This window comes from Lolium rigidum, chromosome 3, assembly GCF_022539505.1.
Source record: "Lolium rigidum isolate FL_2022 chromosome 3, APGP_CSIRO_Lrig_0.1, whole genome shotgun sequence".
NCBI lineage: Eukaryota > Viridiplantae > Streptophyta > Magnoliopsida > Poales > Poaceae > Lolium > Lolium rigidum.
In genome coordinates, this window is record NC_061510.1 from 17,556,800 (window position 1) to 17,575,816 (window position 19,017).

The following is a 19,017-nucleotide window of genomic DNA, read 5'->3' on the forward strand; positions in this document are numbered from 1 at the left end:
TTTGTTAAACTCGTCGGTGTGCGCCATATATAGTTTGGCAGCTGCATAATTTTAATCGTTTCTTGCATAGTTTGACGAGAGTCTTCCCGTGAAAATGCTAGCTAGGCCTTTCGAGGAGTTTTGACTCTCTCTTTCGGTCGCATTCTCGAATGTCGCCGGACTAAGTTTATGCACGTGAAGTCGACGTATTGTTGCAATGACTTAGCCGGTTTTGTGCTATTAGTAAAGCACGTGGTCCAGTGTACGTTGTAGTCCCTGCTATTGGGGCTTGTCGAGCTTGCGACTCGTAAGAGCATCTCCACTCGTCTCCCCACAGAGCCCCCCACGGCCACTTTTTTTCATCCGGACGGCGAAAATCGCCTGGCCAGCCCCTGTCTCGCTTTGATCCGGATTGAGCCTATTTTCGTCCGGACTCCCATGCCATCCCCGGCCCCCGGAGCGCTCGGGACTCCGGATGAAGCTAAACCAACCGCCCACGCCCACGTGTCTCCTCTTTCGTCCGGATTCCCCGAGCTGTCCTCTTTTTCCCGAGAAACGCCGCTTGGGGAGCACACGACTGGAAATATACTGCCCCCCACGCCAAATCTTCCTCCAATCCGGACAAAAATTTCGCCGGATTTGGGCGTGGGGAGCGCCAACGAGTGGGGATGCTCTAAGTGCTCTCGGCCGGTGCTTTCGTGTACTATCCGAACTTCTTGTGCTCAGCAAGTAATCTTTTTTTGAAGACTTGATAGGCTGGTGAGGATAGTTCGTCCGCATTACTCGCTCCTTGCTCGAGTCGCAGTTAGTGATAACAACAGACAGAGGTTTTACCTTTATTATTTTGAGGCGAGACACCCAGTGCTGAGACGCGCGGCTTGGCGACTGACTCTCTTTGGCGACTCAGGTCGGCGGAGTTTAACGCGCCTTTTGATGCAAACTTGTGCGCAAATATTTGTTTGACTCTGGGCTCATGGCACAGACATCTGTACTGCACTCTTGGCGTTTATCAGTACCTTAATGCTGTGACATTGTCACAGGTTATATTGCTATGCCCATGGCGCAGGCTTTTTTGTTTGTTTTTGAGCGATGCACAAACATTGATAGTTGGCCTGGAACAGACGTTGCGACTCACGAAGGTTGTCCGTGGTGGCTTTATTCAGTCATCATGGAATGTATAGAAATGTTACAGGAGAGATGTCTATAAAACGAAAACTACGAAGAGACGTAAAAAATTGAAATTTTACTTTTACCATAGCTTTCCCTTGCGCTTCTTGAGTCGTCCAGTTCCTGTTTCAGTGCATTCTTCAAGTATATCTTCGATCACCATATTCTGTCGATTGGAACCTTTGACGTTGTTGGACCGGAGCTGCTCGCTGCTAGCATCAGAGCTAAAGCCTATGCTCCTTTGCGGCGGACCAGTCTCTATGGCATGGCGTTGATGCTTATGTCGATTATTGCCAGTTTCTCTAGCTGATCAGCGATGATGGCTGCCGCAGCTACCTCAGCGGCGCAGTCCCCTCGCACTCTTAGATATCGTGCATCTACACCTAGGAGCTAAAATGAATTTCCCCTTGTATTCGTTCTTTCGTACGTGTTTGGAATTTTACAACTGCACTAGAATTGGACCCGTGGAACAAATCCACGTCTGATTCTTCCTGGGACTCTTGCCTGATCCCAATTCTTGTTTATTGTTCATAATCCTCGTCTGATTCTTCCTGGGACTCTTGCCTGATCCCGATTCTTGTTTATTGTTCATATGGATGCATACAAGTCTGAGATATTGTTTCTTGCAGCAACAGCACAGGTTGGTGGAAAGATGTCTGCTCCTGATCATATCGCCGTCATTGTTGTCTGCACGTCCGAGCACCAATCACGAGCGAATTGCTGTACCTCATCGCCACGAGTCTTCTACTGTAATACGTACCCTTCATACGTTGACCGTTGACGCCGTGAACTGTTCAATGTCGATCTGCAGAAACCTTCTCGAAGACGTACTCGTGTTCGCATACGCTACAAATCCAGCAGCGCGCATTTGTGAGAGTCTATTGAAAGCTGCGCCATCATGTCCAAGAAGGGCGCGGACGCCGGCGAGTCCAGCCAAGACAGCGGCACGATGATAAAAACCCGAAGAGCGCCGCCGACCATCGAGATCGTCGAGCACCGCGGCGTCGGCGGCCTAGGCAGCGGAGGCGGCGGGTCGACATCCTTCAACCAGCCGTGGCCGGAAACGACTCCGGTGAGCGTCAGCTCGGGCAGGAGAGACGGCCGAGAGCCGCCGGAGAAGCGGCTGACGCTCTTCGCGCTCCGGCTGGCCGTCCTCGAGAAGGCAGCGAGCGGGCTCGGGAAGCTGGACTTCGCGTGGGCCACCGTCGTGCTCCTCGGCGGCTTCGCGAGCGACCTCAAGATCACCGACTTCTGGTGCATCACCGTCATCCTCTTCGGCGAGGGCGCGCGCATCTTCAGCCGCAGCCACGAGCTGGAGTGGCAGCACCACGCCACGCTCACCTCCACCGCCGGCAACGCGCTGCGCAACAGCTCCCGCTTCTTCCGCCACGTCGGGCGCGCCATCTTCAAGCCGCGGACCACGGCGGCGTCGCTGGTGCGTGTCAGGGCGGTGCAGTTCCAGCGCCAGATCGTGGGCCTGATGAAGCAGCGCACCTGGCACGCACCTGACGTGCCGCTGCTCCCGTACACCGGCTGGGTCTTCGTCTCCAAGAAGATCAGCAGGCTGCTCAACTGGCTGCAGGTGCTCTCCGCGTTCGCCTGCGTCGCGCTCTCCGTCATGCGCCTCTGGAAGCAAGACTTCAACGACCAAGGAAAAGGCAGCATGCGGCCGGCGCTCCTGCTCTTCTACACCTTGGCCCTGCTCGAGGCATTCCTCTTCCTGCTGGAGAAGGTGTACTGGTGGTGGAAGATGTCCGTCCGCAAGCTGCTCGACCAGGTCAGCGGCGAGTGCGAGCTCGGCCCCTACGGGCTCGTCTCCCTCAAGCGCTTCTTCTACGACGCCTTCTCGCAGTGCATCGAGGGCAGCATCTTCGACGGCATCAAGATGGACCTCGTCACCTTCGCCGAGGACCTCATCCTCTCCGACTTCCTCGCCGAGCAGCTCATCGGCGTGCGCATCCTGCAGCAGCTCGCCACCAGCAAGGGCTCCGCGCGCGACACGCTGCGCAAGCTCGGCACCAACCCCAACTCCATCGACCGGGTCGTCGAGATGCTCAACTGGAGGCGGACCGACGAGGAGGAGGTGCGCCAGTGCGCCGCAGAGGTCGTGTCCAAGCTCGCCGGCAAGCGGCAGAACGCGCTCCGCGTGTCGGGCATCCCGGGCGCCATCGAGTCCATCATGTCCCTGCTCTACACCGGCCGCGGCGCGCCCACGTCCTCCGCCATCACGATCAAGGGCGCCGCCGCCGAGCCCGAGCCCGACCGCATGTACGACTACCTGCAGTTCAACCTCCTGGGCTTACGCATACTCAAGAAGCTCGCGAGGGACCACGACAACTGCGGCAAGATCGGCAACGCGCGCGGCCTGCTCGCCAAGATCGTCGAGTTCTCGCACGCGTCGCAGGCTCTGCTCCTCAACCCGAGCGCGACGGACTCTCAGGTACGCGCCGTGAAGCGCGCGCTCCAGGTGATCAAGATGTTGGTGTACACGACGGGTGCCACGGGCAAGACCCTCCGGCGGGACGTCGCCGAGAATGTATTCACGGTGAGCAACCTCCGGGACGTCCTGAAGCACGGCCACCAGCACATGGAGCTGCAGAAGCTGGCCATGGACATCCTCACGGGGATGGCCATGGACCATAGGGCCAACGAGACGATCGTGGGCACCGGAGGGGTGGTCAAGCTGCTGCTGTCGATATTCTTAAACGCTCAGGAGCTCGAGCTCGGCCGCGAGGCCGGCGAGGCGCTGGCAATGCTAGCCTTGGAGAGCGAGGCGAGCTGCTCGGCCATCCTCAAGACTAGGTCCGACGTGGTCGATCCGCTCGTGTCCGCGTTGGAGTGCCACGACGCTCGATGCCTGAACGCCATGAGGCTTCTGCGCAACCTGTGCACCTACTCGGGAGAGGAGCATCGGACGCGCTTGAGCGCGGTCACCAAGGCGATGCCGGCGGTATGAAATCTTTTACTTGCCCTTTTTATATTTCTACCTTATCTTTGCCTCAACACAATCTTGAAAAGTTCTTTTTTTTTACACGAATTGAAAAGTTCTGGTATCAGCTAAAGTTGTCTAGAATCGTGATTCTAAATCAGATCGAAACCTCTATGTTAGGATCGTAAACCGTAAAATCTTAACTTTCAGAATCGTAAAATCTTAAATTCTACGTAGTAGAATCGTACAATCGTTTCACTTAATTTGGTTCATAAAGTCGTAGAATCGTATAGTAGAATCATGATTCTGATAACTATGATTATCAGGCTTTATTTTAAATAGCCGGCTATAGCCAGGCTATAGCCCGGCTATAGCCATAGCCTTTTCCGCATGATGCGGCTAACTGCTATAGCACGGCTAAAGGTGCCAAAGTCCTTAAATAGCCGGCTATAGCCAGGCTATAGCTGTTTTGGGAGGCCGCGGCTATAGCCTATAGCCGGCTATTTAAAACCATGTTATCAGGTAAGTACAAATAATTTTTCAAAAGAATTAAAAAATCAGCAGAGGATTCAAGCTCTCAATGAATACTAGTATTTACCTATAAATTTGGGTTTGTCTTGAGACTAGTCTCAATCACCTTACAAAAATGAAATGCGAATGTAGTTCAAAGAAAAATGCAACTGAAACGAGTTGTACTTTTCTAACAAAAACTGGTGCACTTTTATGCTAGAAAAGTGCTAATGCACTTTTTTTAGGGTGACTGGGAAATAAGGAGCTCTCAGTCAACTGAGACATAGCATAGCAAAACCGTATAAATTTAGTCAAATGTTAAACCATAGTAAGATTAACCAAATATATAGAAAAATATATTAACATCTAAATTATTAAATAGATAAATTATGAAAATATATTTTATGGCGACGCTATGGATATTGATTTGGTATTATAATGTTTATATTTTGTCTATAACATTAGACTTAGGTGCCGTTAATTTCTTACTAAATGTATATGTCTTATTTATTGGAACCAAATGAGTACTCCCTCCAATCCAAAATAAGTGTCGCAACTTTATGATACATATGTATTTGTGTAACTATAATGTGTCTAGATATCTTCGTATCAAGACAAAGTTACGATACTTATTTTGGGACATACGGATACTACTTAATTAGTACTTAGATTAATTACTTAGACATGAGAGGTGAATGAAGCAACTACTTTGGCATCCAGGTACTGAGAGCCACCATGACCGGACGCAACAAGATCCTGGAAGTGTCCGTCGGCCTGACGACGCAGATCTGCCAGTTCATGGACGGCGAGCAGTTCGCCGCCGAGCTGCGCGGCGCCGGGCTGGACGACCGCGCCTACGTGCAGTGTCTGGCAAGCATCCTGCGGCACTACAAGTACCCGGAGGTCAGTGTGCCCCGGATGCGGCGGTTCGTGGTGCAGCAGGTCATCTGGCTCATGACGAGCTCGCCTCCACGCGGCGGCGGCGGCGGCTTCGTGGTGCTGCTCCGGGACCGGGAGCTCGGGATGGAGCGGCTGCTCGAGGCCATCGCCGACACCACGTCGGAGGTCGAGTGCTACCATGTCTTCTCCGGCAGCGTCCCTATCAGCAGGCACCGGGAGAGCTTCTCCGCCATCGTGGAGACCGCGCTCCAGCTAGTCGCTGCTGGCGGAGGGGGAGGATCGGAGGGGAGCTTCGGCTGATGAGTCAAACGAAGAGTGAGGCTCTGAAAAGGGAGGATGCATATGATCGGATCACGCAATGCGATTAGTTCATGGAATTGAGGGTTCCTTTTTCTGCTTGCACGGCAGAAATATGTTCCTTTTTATAGAGTTATTATAATTAACTGTCCGATCACCGTCAATGTGATGGCGTGCGAGAAATAATTAGAAAACGAGAGATTACAGAGTCCAATTTGTATAGTTTCAGAAATGAGATGTATATATAGTTCCAGGACAGTACAGGTTACTACCATAGTTAAATGTTCTTATGTGTACATCACTTTATCAGGAATTTATATTGGTATACCTCAATTTACTTGATTTATGTATATATATGTACACACTTGTACTACTCCCTCCATCCCCTACTACTTGTCACTGAATCTCATGTAGACAGTACTTTTTTTTTTGCGATGTTGTAGTGTTGATATCTTCATCCGGTTAACGTCCTCCACTATTTTTTTTCTTAAATATCATAAGTACTATCTCTCCGCCCCGAAATAGTTATCGCATATTTGTCTAAATTTAGATGTATCTAAACACGATTTAGTGTAAATACATCCAAATTTAGATAAATCTACGAAGCCAGTCTCAAAGCCATTTGTTGAGCCTAATTCACCTACAGAGCAAGAGCAGGAAGCTGGAAAAGAGGAGGTATCGTCTTCTTTATTCGGAACAGAGGGAGTATGTACTCAAGGGAGAACCAAACAAGTTTTGTAAAATTCTAACAATTAAGTGGCTAAATAGACACAGCATGCACCTAGTATGTCCAAAAGTTGACTACGAATTCAACTCACAATTTAAGAAGTGAAAATAACAAATTCCGGTGTAATAGTATCAACATGCCTAATTTAAATAAACACAAATTGCACCATGATTTGTCTTTTTTTGGACCGCACTATCCGGCGAACGTGAGGAAAATGTCACTCCAGGGCGACGCCCTGCTAGCCTCTCATCCAAAGCATGTATGGCCAGGCTTTTTTTTTGACAAAAAACAAAAAAAAAATCAAAGTTGTGTCGCGTCAAGGGGCTAGTTTCCTCACATTTTTTTAATATTTTTTTGTTTTTTATTCCAGGTGACAATTTATTTTATTATTTTCAAGATTTTTAAAATCTTTATTTGTAGATTTTTAGCATCTCGTACACAGGTTGCACAAGAATCCTGGTATACTGGATACACCATCATACCAGGGATATTCGGAATGCACAAGTACTACTTTTAAATCTTAACGATGAAAATTGAAGAGTGTAATGTAGGGGTGTTTAGATGGCAAGGAAGACCGATCGATGTGTAATGTGGTGTCTTAAGGCTTCGACGGAGTTTCTCTCATGAACCGCACTAGGCGGCAGCGCCGCACAGAACGAGTCCCCATGCGACGGTTGACCCCTCCCAAAAAAATTAGCTCCCGCGCAGTCTGCCTCCATCAGTCCGGGAGTGCGCTGACACATACTTTGCAAAAAAACAGGGACTACCGGACAAAAAAAAGTGTGCAGCATGCACTTCCGTAAAGAGAGAAAAATACTCTTGCTAGCTGCCTAAAAAGGTTGCTAGGTGCCTAAAAAGGTTGCCGGAAATGATTGGCTAGTAAATTTCATTTGGTTACCAGGTTTTAACACGAGCAGAACAAGATGCCCCTAATTAATCCAGCAATTAGTCTCATTAACTTGGCAACTACTCGAAATTAATCTGGCAATTAGAATCTAACTACTCTAGAAATTAGTAAATATGGCAACTAGGATCTGACTAATCTAGCAATCACCACTAATTACTCGGGAAATTACTACTAATTAATATGTCAAGTACTAGTACTAAATTAATCTGGCAAGTAGTAGGCATGATAACTATGGCCTAAATAATCTGTTAATTACTCTTATTTATTCTGGCATCTAGAACTTAGTTAATCTGGCAATTAGTACTAAATTCTGGAACTACTAATATTCGGGATTACAACATCTAGCACTGCCTAATACTGCTACCAATCCTGTAAAATCCACTCATCATGGCCTCTAAAAGTATGCAGCCCGCTCATAGCCACCGAACAAGCCGTCGCTGTCGTGATGATGGCGGAGGCATCGGAGACCCCCGAGATGCCACAATCGTGAGGTTCGCCGCGGCGCTGTGTGGCCCCGACACGGCCCTGCCGACAAACGCACCCGCACTTGCGCCAGCAGAGCCGAGCAGCACCAGGCCCAGCGCGTAGAGCAGCATGCCGAGCAGCACCATGCCCACCGCGCGGAGCAGCCTCGCCTCGCCCCTCATGGCCGCCTACATGTTGCGTGCTCGGCGTCGGTGGCCTTCTCCGATGCGTGCTCCATGGCGGCGGCCGCCCCTCCCGGAGCATTCTCGACGGCGTCGGCCTACCCTCCCGGAGCGTGCTCGACGGCCTCGCGGTGGCCACACGTGGCGCTGCTCGGCGGCGGCCTCCCCGCGGCGCTGGTCGCGGCGGCCACCCACGGCGGTGCCCTCCCCGCGGCGCTGCTCGTGGCGGCCTCGCGCGCTACTCCCCATGGCGTTCATGGGATAAGGTGGGGCTGCTGCAGCGTTCTGCAAGCCGGCAGGTGTTGTGTGTGGCGGGGTTGTGGTTGGCGGCGGTGCATGGCAGAGCAGCGAGGGAGATGCGGGGCGAGGCGGAGGAGTGGGCGGCGCAGTTTGCCGGCGGTGGCCTGGTCCAGGAGCTCGGGGGTACAGTGCGTGTGTGGCCAGGGAAAGCTCGGGTGGGGGAAGAGATAAGAACAGGATAAGGGGATAAGGGTGCGGCCTAGGTCTGCTCTCCTTCCTATAGGGCGCGATGCGCTTTTTTCTAATCACGAGGCGTCACACGGGAGGACGAGCGATGCGGCGCTTCTCAATAGATTTTCCCTTCTCTCATTATTTTAAATGAAAAATATAAATCACATAAGCTAACTTTATTAAGTAACACTAAAATGGAACCACTAGGGTCTCTCCACAGCGATTTGACATCCTTAACCGTTCGATTGGACAATCTAGCGGTCCAACCGTAATTACCGTCCCAAACTGGTGTTACGTCTATCTTACCAATGTACATAGCGAAAAAAAAAACATTTTCGTTATAGGGCTGCTACTCCCCGCATTGAGTAAGGCCGCATCACATGACTTTAAGTAACAGTAAAATGGAACCACCGGGGCCTCTCCACATCGAGTTGACATCCTTAACTGTCCGATCGAACGATCTAACGGTCCAAATGTAATTCAATCGCCTTGCTCATGTCGCCTAGTACATCTATCACCCCATAAGGGCCCCAAATTTTCATCCTATTGTATGTGTTTTTTTTTTCGAAATGGGAGCCTAGCCCCAGCCTCTGCATCAATTGATGCACACGGCTTTCTTTATTAAAAAAGTTCAGAGTATGCGGTAATTAAACGTTTACAGTCATGGATCGGACAACGTCGATGCATGAATCAACCAAAGGAAAATAAGACACATAAAGAAACTATCCATTTGATAATCTACTAATGTATCGCCATCCAGTAGCCCGGAAAAAGCAGTCCTGAGCAACCGTCAGCAGCCGGTTGCATCCAGAAGCCATGTGCCCCCGCTGCTCCTCCGGGAGAAGGAACGCCCATAAGTGAATCCAGTGCGCAGCTCGCCGAATAACCTGCAAGAAATTGGTAGATTTCTGTTTGTTAAAGACCATGTCATTTCGACTTGTCCATAAAGACCAACATAACGCTGAGATACCAATACGTATCCGAGCCTTATCACTTTTGCTAACTCCATTTAACCAGTTACCAAACATGTTATTAATACTACTCGGAGCGGGTATATTATAAGCAAAATACACCGTACGCCAAACTATCTTTGCAAACGGGCAGTTGAGAAACAAATGGTCAACAGTTTCATTAGAATCAAAGAAACAACATTTCTGACAGCCATTCCAATTCCGTTTTGCCAAGTTGTCCTTAGTTAATACGACTTTATTATGAAGGAACCACATAAATTTTTTATTTTCAAAGGGATTTTTAGTTTCCACAAATATTTACGAAAAAATGTAGTATGCCCATTCATCAAGTCTAGGTACATAGATTTAACCGTAAAAAGTCCTGAATCTGTTAGGTTCCATACAAATCTATCTGGTTCCTGTGTTAAATTCACAGTGATTAATTTTTGGCACAAATTCAGCCATTCAATCCATTTGTGATCATTTAGACCCCGCCTAAAACATACATTAATAGGGGTCTAATTAAGAACCGTCGACACCATTACATTTTTATGTTGAACAATGTTATATAATGACGGATATTGTTGGGCAAGAGGCATACCCCCAAGCCACGTATCCTCCCAAAACCTAGTCGATGAGCCATTTCCGACCTTAAAAGAACCTCGAGAAAAAAATTCTTGCTTAACCCTCATTAAACCTTTCCAGAATTGTGAATCCGTGGGTTTAGCTTCTACCTAAGCTAAAGTTTTATTCCTGAGCTATTTATTGTGTAACATTTGTTGCCATACACCATCTTCGGTAAGTAGTTTAAACAGCCATTTGCTAAGTAAACACTTGTTTTTTAGCTCAAGTACCTCAATTTCTAAACCCCCTTGATCTTTGGGACGACAAATCATACTCCACTTTGATAAACGATATTTCTTTTGATTTTTATCTGATTGCCAAAAGAAATTAGACCGAAAGAAGTCAAGTCTCTTTCGAACCCCTTTTGGAATCTCTAAAAAAGAAAGCATGAACATCGGTAAACTTGTTAAGACCAAATTGATAAGAACAAGTCTATCACCATATGAGAGTAATTTACTACGCCAACACCCCAGTTTAGAAATGAATCTATTCTCAACCGGGTTCCATTTAGCATTTCAAAGAGTTCTATAGTGAACTGGTATACCAAGGTATTTAATCGGTAAAACACCAGCTTCGCAACCCATGATTTGCATATATAGTTGCTCCATTTCCTTTGCTTTACCGGAACAAAAAAAGTTCACTCTTGTGAAAATTTATTTTTAGACCTGATAGTTGTTCGAAAATGCAAAGAATTAGTTTCATATTATGCGCCTTTACCACATCATGTTCCATGAACAGAATGGTGTCATCAGCATATTGTAGAATCTATAAACCTCCGTCAACTAAGTCAGGGAGGAGGCCTCCGACCTCTCCCTCTTCGTTAGCATGATTTATAATAATGGCTAGCATATCCACTATTATGTTAAAGAGGATAGGCGATAGAGGATCTCCCTGCCTTAATCCTTTTCTAGTTTGGAAATTATGGCCAACATCATCATTAACCCGAATTCCCACACTCCCCCTTTAACATATTTTGTTTAATTCGTTCACACCAAATAGGATCAAAACCCTTCATACGCAAAACTTGCTGGAGGAATGACCATTTAACCTTATCATATGCCTTCTCAAAATCAATTTTGAAAAGCACCCCATCCAATTTTTTCCAATGTAACTCATGAACAGTTTCATGAAGCACAACTACTCCCTCAAGAATGTGTCTTCCTGGCATAAACGCAGTCTGAGTGGGCCTGACCACCTTATGAGCCACTTCAGAAATACGATTAGTTGCCACTTTAGTAAAAATCTTGAAACTAACGTTTAGTAGACATATGGGTCTATATTGTTGGATCTGCACTGCATTTTCTTTTTTGGGGAGAAGGGTAATTATTCCAAAGTTCAACTTATACAGAGGTAGTGACCCACTTTGAAAACAAACAAACAAACAAAGCCATTACATCACTTTTAATCACTTCCCAAAAATGTTGATAAAATTCCGCCGGAAATCCATCAGGTCCCGGAGCTTTATTATGTTCCATCTGCTTTATGGCTGCGTGTACCTCCTCCATTGAGAAGTCCGCCGTCAAAATAGTGTTTTCGTTATTAGAAATTTGAGGGATATCATGTGTTTGGTTCTCAATCATTGATAAAGTATTCCCCTCCGGGGCACCGAATAGTTTCTTGTAATATTCCATAATAAACACTTTGAGATTTTCATCCCCTACAATAGTACCTTCTTCTTGTTCTAGTTGAAAAATTTTCTTCTTACGATGCTTGCCATTTGCAATAAGATGAAAATACTTTGTATTATTTCCCCCTTCCTGAATATTCTTAACTTTAGCTCGTTGTGCCCATTTGGTCTCTTCATCTCTTCTTAGTTTATTTAAGTTATCATTTGGCTTCTTAAGCTCCTCCCTCTCAACTAACGACAGCGGAATACTTTCGGCCTTAATGTCAAGGTCGTCAATAATACTTAGTAAACGCTGTTTTTCTTTCTTATATTTCCCACTAATATTTTTAGCCCAACCACGCAGAAAGTGTCGCAAATGATGAATTTTCTTATGCCAAGTATGCATAGGTGTTTTCCCCGGAGGAACCATATTCCATTCAGCTGCTACCATTTCATAGAAGCCATCCTATGGAACCATGATAACTCAAAAGAGAATTTTTCTTTGTTCCCAATATGTGCAGTAGCCCCAGAGTCAATCAACAGAGGCGTATGGTCTGACCCAGAACATGACAACACTCTAACAGTCACCAAAGGAAACTTTTGTTCCTAGTCTACACTAGCAAGGACACGATCCAACTTTTCATACGTTGGAGTCGTCCTCCGACTAGCCCACGTGAATTGACGCCCAGACAAAACGATTTCTCTCAAATTCAAGTTTTCGATAATAGAATTGAAAATAAATGGCCAACGTGGATTGAAATTCTTATGTGTAGCACGGCCTTGCCATGAACTTAGCGAACGCCATGCGTCCCAGGACACAATGGTACAGACTTTTGAAGTCCACAATTTGGAAAGAAATCTTTTCCTTCCAGAAGTTTTCCTCAGCCCCGAATACCACATCGAGGCTGACTCGTCCAAGTGGATATGCCTTTCGCCCGAGAACGATGTCGTAGAACGTGGTTGCACTTGGTTGTATGATCGACCCATGGAGCTTCATCCGCAGAAAGGTCTCATGGTACAAGATGTTGATAGCGCAGCCGCCATCCATGAGTGTCTTGCTTAGTCAATATCCCTTGACTTTTGGCTTAACCACTAGGGCGACTCTGCCCGGGGCATCGACTCGCGGTGAGTGATCTTCGCGGCTCCATTGCACAACCTGCTCTGACCATGGCAACCATTGAGGTGCACCAGCGGGGGTGCTTTCGTCTGCCGTGGGCCATCTTTTTGCGCTCTGTCTTACTGTAGGTGATGGTGAAGGTGTTGAGACTCCCCTCGGTTATGCCGAGTCCTTGGTCCCTAGCTTCGCCATTAGAGTTCTTAAATTTATCTAGCTCGTGGAATTGGAAACACTCATCAGTTGTGTGAGTCGTTGCGCGTCCGTCTCTGCTCTGGAGGATACATGGCCCGTTTAGTGCCATTGAGGGATTGAATTTCTTCCGAGGGTAGTTCCCCCCTCCTTTCTTTCCTTTGTATTCGCCTCTCTGTGTGTTGGCCACCAGCTCTAGGTTGCCATTACCTTTCTGCTTATGGTGGCGACTGTCATAACGATTGTGACCACCGCGGTTGTCGCTGCGACCGCCGCCTTTGCGGCCACCATCCTTCTTTTTGTCGATTTCTTATTGGAGACGTCTTTTGTTTTGTCTGCTTCAGAGTACCGACTGGCGATCTCCATAAGATCAGAGACTGTCTTGATGTTCTTACGAGCCTGATTAATCTTCTGGACAAGCGGCTCGAACTTGCAGTTTTCTTCGAACACGAACAGGGCCACGTCGGAGCTGATATCTGTTGAAAAATTCCACAACTCAGCCCATCGATTGAGCCACCTTCGAGTTGACTCATGCTCCTCCTGGACGCACCGACGTAAGTCATCGATCGTGGCCGGCCTCTTGGAAGTGCCTAGCAGTCGCAGCCCCTAACAAGTGACAGGCGTGGTAAGCGGGTCCGGAGGCGGCGTGTGCAGTGCCACGCGTGTTGGGCCTAGCAGTCGCAGCCCCCTGGTTTGTTGCGGCAGCACCTGGCCTGGCTGGGTTGGTGCTAGCACCCGTGTTAGATGTGCCGGCACCGGGGGCGGCGTTCTTTGCGCATGTGGCCGTGGCAGTCCACCATTGTCATCGCAGCTGCTCCCGTGGCGGTCGCTCCTGCGGTAGCGGTCGTTCTGGCAGCAGCAGCAGTGTCCGTAGGAAGCGCCATGAAAACCGCAGCTGGGGTATCCATGCCACGAGATATCGAGTGGTTGGACTCGTCTTCCGATTCATAGTCGAGGACGGGGAAGATTGATTCGTCGTTGTGGCTGCCTCCTGTAGCCTGCTCGATGACGAAGTCAGCGTCGATGGCGGAGTTGAAGGCAATGGCGACGAGGAAGCTGATGTCTGCAGCAACTGCCGTGGCTGCTGAGTCGGTGACGTCATCCACGCCGGCCGTGGCGTTGATCGAGTTGCTAGGGTTGTTAGCCCCGAAGCTCTCGGTCGCACCGGTGAAACCAATGAAAGAGTTGATGCGGTTGATCGGAGCGATTGATGCGTGCGTGATCGGTTTCCCCATTGATCAGTGGCTGCTTTTGGAAGCAAGGCCGTAGCTGCTTACGGTGATCAAAAGGCCAGATGGAATCTAGCGGCTGGCCGGCGGAAAGGGTCCCGCCAGGCATGCGACCTCAGATGTCGTCGTCAGCCCCACGGTGGGTGCCAACTATCATGGTATTAACGAAGCAGATGCTACAAGGGGTAGCTTACAGATGGTGGTTGACGATGACGACATTGGAGCACCTGGATGAGATTGGTACACGACATGATGTACCCAGATTCGGCCCCTCTCGGTGGAGGTAACGACCTACTCCTGCTTGATTATATTGATGTCTATATGGTTTACAGTGTTGCCGGCGGCGTAGATGGAAGCTACGAAGGCTATGGCGGCTATGAGGATGAATGAGATCGTCCCATCTATGTAATCCTAGTCAAACCTTATATAGATGGCTTGACCTAGGGTTTTACATCATGCGGGCGAGTCATCTAAAACCCTAGTCGACTACCACCGTTGATCCTTTGCTTGTTCTCCACGATGGTCTTGATGGATCCATTGGACTCCTTCGTCATGTTGGGCCCTGATCGATAGGTCCCTCCGGATGGCAGCTAGATTGGGCCACCCTGGTCTTGGTAAACGACTCGCTTCCGTGGGCCTACCCGGTTGGATATTCCCTCGTCATTAGCCCCCGAGTCCGTCGGGGACTCGCCTCCATGTCGTAGTTCCCTGCCTGGGAGTCGACTCATCGACTTGTTTTTTATGGATGAACAGTTTGGTGGTGAGTCGTCGGTGAACTCCTGAAGCATAAACAATATTATCAGTTGTTTGAGCGCCCGGTCCTACTGGTTTTTAGCCAGGCCGGCTCATGCCCGTTGGGACGCTCCACCTTGGTGACATGGCCAAAGGCATCTTTTATCCTTTGTTGCGTCTTGTCGCGGAGACTGAGGGGTCGTTTGACATAGATGTAACCGAACAAGCGCTTTACTCGGGACAGACCAAGAGTCTTTATTTCCCTCTCGATCCTTACGCGAGCTATCTGCGAGCTATCTGCGGAACACGATCCCCTCTATCTTCTCCACACGGCGCAGTTTCCTCTGAAATTACTGCCACGTTATTTTGAGAACTCACCAGAGCAGCGCCCCTTCATAAATCACCAAGGAGAAATCACACAGATTTTTACTACAGTACTTGCCTACGCCGCTGCACCTCTCTCCTTCGAGCATTTCCTTCCAGATCCCTAATCCTTTCCAGCAATCTCCCAAAAGATGGCGGTGCGTGGCTTGTGGGACGGATCCAACGTCACCCAAAAGGAGCTGAAGCAATTCAAGGCGGCGAAGCTGCTACTCCTCGGATCTTGGAGAGTTCCTGGCTGCGAGACGCAACCGAATCCCCAACCCGATGAATTCGTGGTCTTCGCCTCCTTCTTGGAGCGAGGGCTCGGATTTCCCTCCTCGCAGTACTTCCGTCGTTTCCTTCACTTTTATAACATTTAGCCTCACGACTTGGGGCTGAACTCGATCACCCAGATGAGTTGCTTTGCTGGCTTCTGCAAGAGCTATCTCGGCTGCGCGCCATACTTCCCTCTCTGGCTCCACCTCTTCTATGGCAAGACTCAACCAGCTGGGAACGCCATCCAGGACGCCGGCGGCGTAACCTTCCAAGAACGCGCTGGCACCGCATACCCCAAGATCGAGCTCCCGAAGAAGATCCCCTCCTGGAAAAAGGGTTTCTTCTATGTGCAGGAAGAAGTTCCTGCCAGGCAAATCTCCATCCCATCTTATTCGGAGAAGCCCAGCGCGCCGGTGAACTTGAAGCCCCTTTCGAGCAAGGGAGATGAGGAGATGGTGTAGCGTATGGTCGCCAGGCTCGCGTCCCTGAAGGAGCAAGGCCTGAAGGGGATTCATCTGGTATGCTGTTGGGCGTCCCGGCGCATAGCACCACTGAAAGCACGCCCTCATCCATCCAGGTCATCTGAGACTAAGATGACGAGGGCGGAGTTCGAGGATCACCGGAAGAGGTGGACATTGTTGACAGATTTTATTTCATTTGACACTCCGCCGCATCCCCATTCAAGGGTGTACCCTGTTTCTTCGGTAAGTGCATCTTCATTCTTGAATAAAGTTTCTTCATCTTGCAAGAGCTCACACTCACTTGTTCGCAGGAGTTTCGCCATGTTGTGGGATTTCCACCCTCGGCCGATGACGCTCTGCAACCTGACATAGATGGCAGCAACGCTGATGGTACCATTGAGCTGGAGTCGGAGGCTGAGGATCAAATGGCGTCTTCCTCTTCTCCGGGAAAAATTCCTTCTTCCTCAACCGCCCCCTTCCCTCAGCGGGTAACAAGGAGTCGCTAAGGTGATATCACCTTCTCTCTTTAGAATATTGGATGATAATGATAATGATAATGTTGAAGAAGAAGATATAATCACCGGCTTGTTTAAAGTAAAGTGTTCTCTTCGTGGTGATGCTTTGGCCAAGTTCGATTTCTTAATGGATATCGTTGCTTCACGTGACGAGTCCATTGAGGAATTGACATCTCATATTGAAAATGAGAAGCGGAGATTCAATCTCTGTCGTGGTATTAACGAATCAGATGCTACATGGGTAGCTTACAGATGGTGGTTGACGATGACGACATTGGAGCACCTAGACGAGATTGGTACACGGCACGATGTACCCAGGTTCGGCCCCTCTCGGTGGAGGTAAAAACCTACTCCTGTTTGATTATATTGATGTCTATATGGTTTACAGTGTTGCCGGCGGCGTAGATGGAAGCTATGAAGGCTATGGCGGCTATGAGGATGAATGAGATCATCCCCTCTATGTAATCCTAGTCAAGCCTTATATAGATGACTTGACCTAGGGTTTACATCATGCGGGCGAGTCATCTAAAACCCTAGTTGACTACCACCGTTGATCCTTTGCTTGTTCTCCACGATGGTCTTGATGGATCGACTGGACTCGTTCATCGTGTTGGGCCCTGGTCGATAGGTCCCTCTAGATGGCAGCTAGATTGGGCCACCCCGGTCTTGGTAAATGACTCGCTTCCGTGGGCCTACCCGGTTGGATATTTCCTCGTCAATCTCCTTAAGCAAGAGCTAAGCGATACGAAGAACACTACATTTCTTCTTAAGAAACAAATTGAAACCTTTGAGCTTGATAAGGTTAAGGACATGGATACTCTTGATAGGGCTCTTTTAATGTCTCAAGAGCTTGATGCATCAAAGAAGGAACTTGAAGTTGCTTATGCTTCTCTCACGAAGGATCTTGGCCACCTAGAGCTAGCTAATAAGCTTGTTAAGGGCGAGCTCATGAAACTTAGGGAGAACCATGACCTATTTCAAGCCAGTTATGAAGAGGCCCTTGGTACATTGAAAAATCCCATAATTGTTGATAATATTGCTTGTGCTTCTAACTCTACCATTGATCAAGCACTCCTCGTTGAGGAGAATAAGAAGTCGAAAGAGCAACTTGAGAAGTAGCGTCTTACACCCCCTAACAAGGGAAACACTCTTGATGATGTTCTTGCTCATCAAAAAGTGAGAGCTCACAAGCAAGGAATTGGGTACGACCCAAAAAATGACAAAAATGGTGTCATTCCACCCAATAAGGTGAACTTTGTGCAAGAAGGGCACAATGTGGATGACAATGTCAAGAAGACGGTTGTGAATGGAGGAGCCACAAGGGACAACCCCAATCGCAAGTTTGCGGGGAAGAATAGCCCATCCTATGTGCTATGTAAGGGCACACAAGGGGATGTGTATGCTAAATATATTGGTCCCCGCAATGGTTATGCTTATCGGTGGTACTCAATTTGGGTATCAAAAGTTCTTGTTGCTAATGCCATGGAACCCATTACTCAATGGGTTCCTAAACAAAAGACTTGATTTTGTAGGGCTATGCCTCCGGCGATTCAAAATGGGTGTTTGATAGTGGATGCACCAATCATATGACCGGAGGCAAAGGGGCGCTTGATGAATTCATTGAAGCTATCAACTCAATGTCGGGGTTTAGATTCCCAGTCGCAAATTTATATGTAGGTGGGGGCTTTGTGACTATGATTCGATGGGGTAACAACCTCAGGCACACAAGAGATGTACATGTTCAGGCCCCGGCTATAGTTCGACGGTAAAAACCCTAGGTCCTGGTGGTGTTTATGGGATATATATGTGTGAGGTGCTGGTGGTGCCGGCTTCCAATGGGAAGTCGGCCAAAGCCTATTCTTCCCTATCGGGTAAGAACTAGCTATGAATTAGGATGAAATGGGATGAACTCGTCGTCTCGTTATCTCCGAGGATGAGAGTAGATGGGGTTGAGCTTGCTTGCTCGAGTCCCCTTGGTGTTTCTAGGGTTTGGCTTTGAGTTGCCTTGGTTGGGTTGTGTCTAGGCTATCTTTTTTCTCTCCCTTCTCCCTGTGGTAGAGGGTCCTATTTATACTATGAGAGAGTGGTCTCACTCGTGAAGGAGAGGAGGCCACGTTCCTATCGTACCTAGACCTATGGGTCAGGTACGTGCCCCATGCCTTGGACGGGATAGTTGTACTTCCGGGCATCACGGTTTGGTCATGCTGATATAGAACCGGCGTCATGGGTATGGGAAGTTGCTTTCCCGTACCTGATTGCTCGGGACAAGATCGGAGGGGATAGGGAGGCCCTTTTTTGTCTTGTCGAGATGACGTAGTGACGACCAGGTCGTCACATGGTCTTTGCGTGAGCTTCTCCCCTTGCTCTTCTTACTGTTTTACCTTTCTTCTACTTGGGGCGATGATGTGGCACCCTGAAAGT

At 48.5% G+C, this 19,017-nt stretch overlaps 1 protein-coding gene across 1 annotated transcript; it reads left to right on the forward strand.

Annotated features, from left to right (window-relative positions):
* The first annotated feature begins 2,044 nt into the window (after positions 1–2,044).
* On the forward strand, positions 2,045–5,861 carry LOC124694432. The gene is made up of 2 exons (XM_047227415.1): positions 2,045–4,096; positions 5,306–5,861. Exons 1-2 carry the CDS (start codon positions 2,045–2,047, stop codon positions 5,783–5,785), a joined length of 2,532 nt encoding a protein of 843 aa, XP_047083371.1. The 3' UTR covers positions 5,786–5,861.
* Positions 5,862–19,017: the final 13,156 nt, after the last annotated feature.